Source organism: Anopheles aquasalis, chromosome 3, assembly GCF_943734665.1.
Source record: "Anopheles aquasalis chromosome 3, idAnoAquaMG_Q_19, whole genome shotgun sequence".
In the NCBI taxonomy this organism is placed as follows: domain Eukaryota; kingdom Metazoa; phylum Arthropoda; class Insecta; order Diptera; family Culicidae; genus Anopheles; species Anopheles aquasalis.
Window position 1 is genome coordinate 35,784,064 of NC_064878.1, and position 5,000 is coordinate 35,789,063.

At 35.6% G+C, this 5,000-nt stretch overlaps 1 protein-coding gene across 6 annotated transcripts in view; it reads left to right on the forward strand.

The window, feature by feature from the left end:
- Positions 1–5,000, forward strand: part of LOC126579062 (protein GDAP2 homolog) — a 19,088-nt gene that overhangs the window by 4,206 nt on the left and 9,882 nt on the right. For 4 of the 6 annotated variants that reach the window (XM_050242308.1, XM_050242307.1, XM_050242311.1 and 1 more), the window contains exons 8-10: positions 2,061–2,185; positions 3,064–3,161; positions 4,943–4,966. In XM_050242308.1, coding sequence (XP_050098265.1) covers positions 2,061–2,185; positions 3,064–3,161; positions 4,943–4,966 — 247 coding nt within the window. Of the gene's footprint in view, positions 1–1,761; positions 1,992–2,060; positions 2,186–3,063; positions 3,162–4,942; positions 4,967–5,000 lie in introns of those variants that run through there. The other 2 variants (XM_050242313.1, XM_050242312.1) reach the window with 2 other exon arrangements.

Below are 5,000 nucleotides of genomic sequence, written 5' to 3' on the forward strand. Positions count from 1 at the left end.
GTTTTCATGTACTTATTATACAGTGCTGACGAAATGTATAGAGTAAGGTGGGGCAAATTTACGATTTGAAGTTTTTGGAGCAGAGTGCCGTAAAATTGGCAACATTTACATGGATAAGTAAAGCATTACTAATCACTTTTACATGGATTGGACAGCTCACTTTCTGATGTAAACATTGCTTAACAGATTGCGAATGCTCAGAGTAATGTGATAAAGTTTGTTTTTCGTCTAAATCATGTTTTAATGCGCGGTAAACAAGGTAATAGTTTTCGTAAAAGTGTCATTGTGCATTTTGTAACTACTACCAATGATTAACAAATGTAGTGATACAAACTTTTACAGGGTTTCCTAGTCTTGAGTTTCTTGCTGTAAAGCCCTAAAATCCGTAGTGGGGCAAAAGTGCGAATGAGAAAAATCATGCATTTGTTTTGTTACATTGATTCATTGTTTTTATTGGCAGAATTCGTAGAAATATCAAATAATCAGAGACCTGTAAAATGAAAACTCGTTTCAAATACTGATAACCAATCATTGAATATTGATTCGGATATGCCACTTCATTCCCCAACTAATTCGACTGCTCCTCCAAATTCAACATCTTCAAATATCTATTTGACATCCTTTTATGTTTCCTAAATGCTGGCTGCAGAGAGAACCATAAACAACTCTTAATTTATGTTCGAAATGTCTTCGAATCTTTTGAGAAAGTGTTCACAGAGTGCACTTCAACTTCAATCGTACCGATGTCCCCGGAGGAGTAGTACGATCTTATATCCTCTTATATAAAAATGAGGCCCATGCCGAAGCGAGAGGAGCCACAGCAAAGACAGAAACGGGACCAGCGTTCCGAAATTATTATCAGTACGCCGTTCAAGGAAATATTAGAACTGAAGTCTAACGAGCAGAAGCAGAAAAACAGCCAAACAGATCCAGTAAACGTAAAAAAAAGTTCAATTAATCATAAAGTACTAAGAAAAGAGTAAACACTGAGAAACACTGAAACTGCACACATGAATTTGTGAATAACTGCTGCATTGTAAAGGATCGCGCTTTTCCGCCACTGGCAAAAGTGTGATTCGAAGGTTGCTAAAGAATTATGAATTTTAACCATTAAATTGTCATTTGATAGGTTTGGTACTTTTCCAGTAGAGAAATAAATAGTTATTGAATAAATCAATGCACTTTTTTAGTTGTAACTTTAATTAATTTTTTAATAAAAATTAAAACCCACTAGGGTTCAACTTTTGCCCCACCTTACTCTAATATAAAGTGAGTTTTATGTTTCATTTTTCAGTCCTACATTGTATGTCAATAAAGTTCACAGTAGCTAGGCTCATGTTCGATTGCCAAAGCCGTAGTATTGTCATTGCAATGCAAATTTATGATGTGCAATCTATTTTGTGCCCCTAGCGTTCTGCAATAATATGTTTTACGGTGATTTTGAGCTGTGAGTTGTTAATCTAAAAAAAATGATTGAGTTTTTACAATAATCATAACCAGTTATGAAACTGCTATTTTATATTGAAATGATATGTTTAATTTAAATTGATTATGTTATTTTTCATACAAAGAGATTCTTTCAATAATAACCACTTCGTGACCATTATCATGCACTCCGCGGAGCAGTTCGCTCTGTGAGTACGTTTTCCACTGCTCTCTTTCATTCGCTTCTGAGATGCTGTGATCTTTGCTCTCAGTTGATATGATATGTGATGTGCGTCTAGTGATGAATGATGCTCAGCATTCGGCTGCTAACAGGTGTAGAAAACGGATGAGTATAGTTGTTCCTCTCGTAAAAGTAGTTGCATTCGAGGCCGTGAATGCTGTTATCACGGACTCTTCCCCTGTTCGCTGTACTGCTCGTGCTATTAATGGTTCTCAAAGCATTGAGGTTGTTAACATACACATATTAACGTGTGTAGTGGTGTGGAGTAGTTTCTATCAAAGCGAATCCGGCATCGAAATGATAAACAATTCGTTCGAGTTTTCTTGTAAATGGCAAAATATGTGTAAGTCATACCATGAAATATTACTATAATTATGTATTTATTTTATTGCAGCTGATGACGATTCCGATACCAGCCCACATGATTTGGAAATGGGTTCAGACGTCGAATATAGCAACATTAATCTGAGCCTGGCCGCTCAACTGACCGGTACAGCGCACTCGTTCACGCAGATGCAGGTAAGATACATATATCGCACTTAATTTATTAAAAACTTCATCAACTGTTGTGTTGACGCAATGTAAGACCAAACTTTTAAGGCGTAGATTTAAAGGCTTGCACAGCGTAACACTCTGTTCTATAGAAAAACAAGTACGTTATTATAACGATTCTGTGCCAAGAGATAAAGAATAAGCTCTGATACGGAGGATGTTTGGATAGCAAGCTGCGTGCAAAGTTGCAGTTGGATTTGCTCTACACTTCGACGCAGAAAATGTAATCATGAGTGGCAATTTTGAAGTGATCTCGTAATATTTTTATTTAAGAATTTACTTCATTTTACTTATGAAGTTTTTTGAAACAGAGATTTGACCAACAACTTTAAATTAAATTATTTGCGATTGAAAGAGAATTTGATGAAAAAGCTAGTTTAATTTCACCATGCAATATTTGTTATCGCTCTCATTGAGATTTACTATTCATTTGATTAATCTGAGTGAAATATTTCGTCATAGTTTTATTTAGTTTCAAACATACGATTTGTTTCCTAAACTCGTCAGATATTAGTTTAAAAAAAAATCTAAAACTGTAGCATTTAATATAGAGGCTTCAAACTTAGCGTTCTTTCGCTCTGCCAAGAATTAGAATGTCTGATTACAAACTAAATCATTGCTCTTAATTATAAATTTCAAACAAGACCCGTGTAGGCAAAATACGTTAAACTCAACATTACTTTAAAAAATCGTCAATTTCATTTTAATTTTTCCAAAAAGTGTACATTTGGAAGTAATATTAAATAATGTATGGGAAAGATGAGTTTCTATATGCTCTGTTTCATTGCATGTAAATTATGATGTTCAGTAAAAAAATATTCCATCTTGTTATACTATTCCTCTAGGGTGACCTGGATCGCCAACGACTCCTCGGTGATCGACCTCGTATGATATATGAAAGCGTGCTGGATGATGGTCTTGAAGGGATAGAACACCAGGAAAGGTAAGGAAAGAACTCTTGAATTATTATTTTAATGCTTTTGCCAATATTTAGCAATATAACTGCTTAGTAGTGTATAGTGTTATGGAAGGCTGCTGCAATTTGAAGAAAAAACACTATACAATAGTTCTCTCTATTTCACATTTATTCTGCATAAGAGCTACTTAAGATTGTGTTAAGAACGTTTCTGATAAGGATTAGAAGCTTCCGCATGAATCAGCCAAAATATTTGGGGTAGAAATCGCATTATCACGATTAAAGCTTCCATACCTGTTCAAGCTTTCCACCATAGAATGCTTTTCGAGCGCCGCTGGTTTGGTCGTCTTCTTACATTCTGGAATGTAGCTGAGATATGAAGGTGCTTTTTAATCCTCGTGCTCCAATCCAAGCTTTAGAGATAAGTCCTGTGATAGAGAGCCAGCGATACACCACGCAACACTCTTGCTACTATCATTCACAAAGTTGGGGCCATTGTATGGCGAGGTGGAATGAATTACGCACTGGTGATTCGTAGTCAGTGTTAAACGAAAAGAGGATCTTTTGATAGTCACAACAATACACAACCCAAGAACGCGGTAATTGAACTGGGGACCGTTATCACGGACAAATATGTTGACTGAAGCATATATTTATTCGTCAATATGTTGCTGTAATTGATTAAATATTGCTGACACCGATTCATAGCGTTATTTTTGAACACGAATGTATGACGTCAGTACTGGTAAGACCAGAATTACTTTTGATGACGTAAGATGTTAGTTGATTAGACACCATAGCGTGTAGAACCTTGGGCGCCAGTCGTGATGTCAGACATATGAACATGAATAATATTTTACATTGCATTTCTTTTGAAAAAATGTTTATATGTTTTCAGTGCTGAACAATATTTGTGATTACAAAAAGGCTAAATTTTTTATTGTTCAAATCGCTAATGTTTGCGAAAAAAATTGGAAGATTCTATCGAATCGATTGCATGATGAAAATGCGTACAACACCAGTTCAAATGTTTCCAGTTAATTTTTGCACGTGCGGTATACAATGAAAAGCATTAAAAATGCTGTTTTCTGTCGTTCCATTTCGTTCACAATTGCGCCTTATTCGCCAAAATTATCTCCTGGTTATCTTTTTTTACTGCTTGCGGTTCATAAATCTGCTGTTTTGGAGATTCATACAGATAACGAATTTGCGTTACCGAAGCTGCTCGAGTAGCGTTTATTTCTCATGCCGTTGTGTGATGCCCTTAGTTGCTTTTAGATAAAGAAAATGACGATAACCACATAATAAAACAAACCATTTTCATGAAATCTCAGACACAGTACTGCAATGGTGTTTCTCCCAATTAACGCTTACGAACAACACTACCGTATCATGTTCATCCATCTGCAATATGACTGTTATCATCATGCAGTTGTTCTCAAATTGTTAATCATAACCATAAAATGTGCGTCATACTTCTTGCGCCAGTTGCGAGCACCACCGTATACCGTTTGTTAGATTCACGATGCTAAAAGAGCACGTTTGGAGAATGTTGGTGCTAATGTAACGCAATTTCAATCTTTGTTTTGCCTTTACCTTTGCTTTGTTGATTATTTTCAATTTTCTATTGCTCTATCCTACCTTTTACAGTTATTTCGAAATCACAATAAAAAGAAATCTCGTAGTGTTGTTGCTAAATTTTTTGAAAACTTTCCCCAGGGTCATTCTTATCTCAAGCGCAAAGGTGACACTAATGAAATGTATTTTTATTTCTTTTCTGCAAAATTATCCATCTCTGCCCTATTTAGTTCACCGTTACTGGTGGATTGCGAGTGAGTATTTTCGACGAAATCCTCTAGGTTTCCC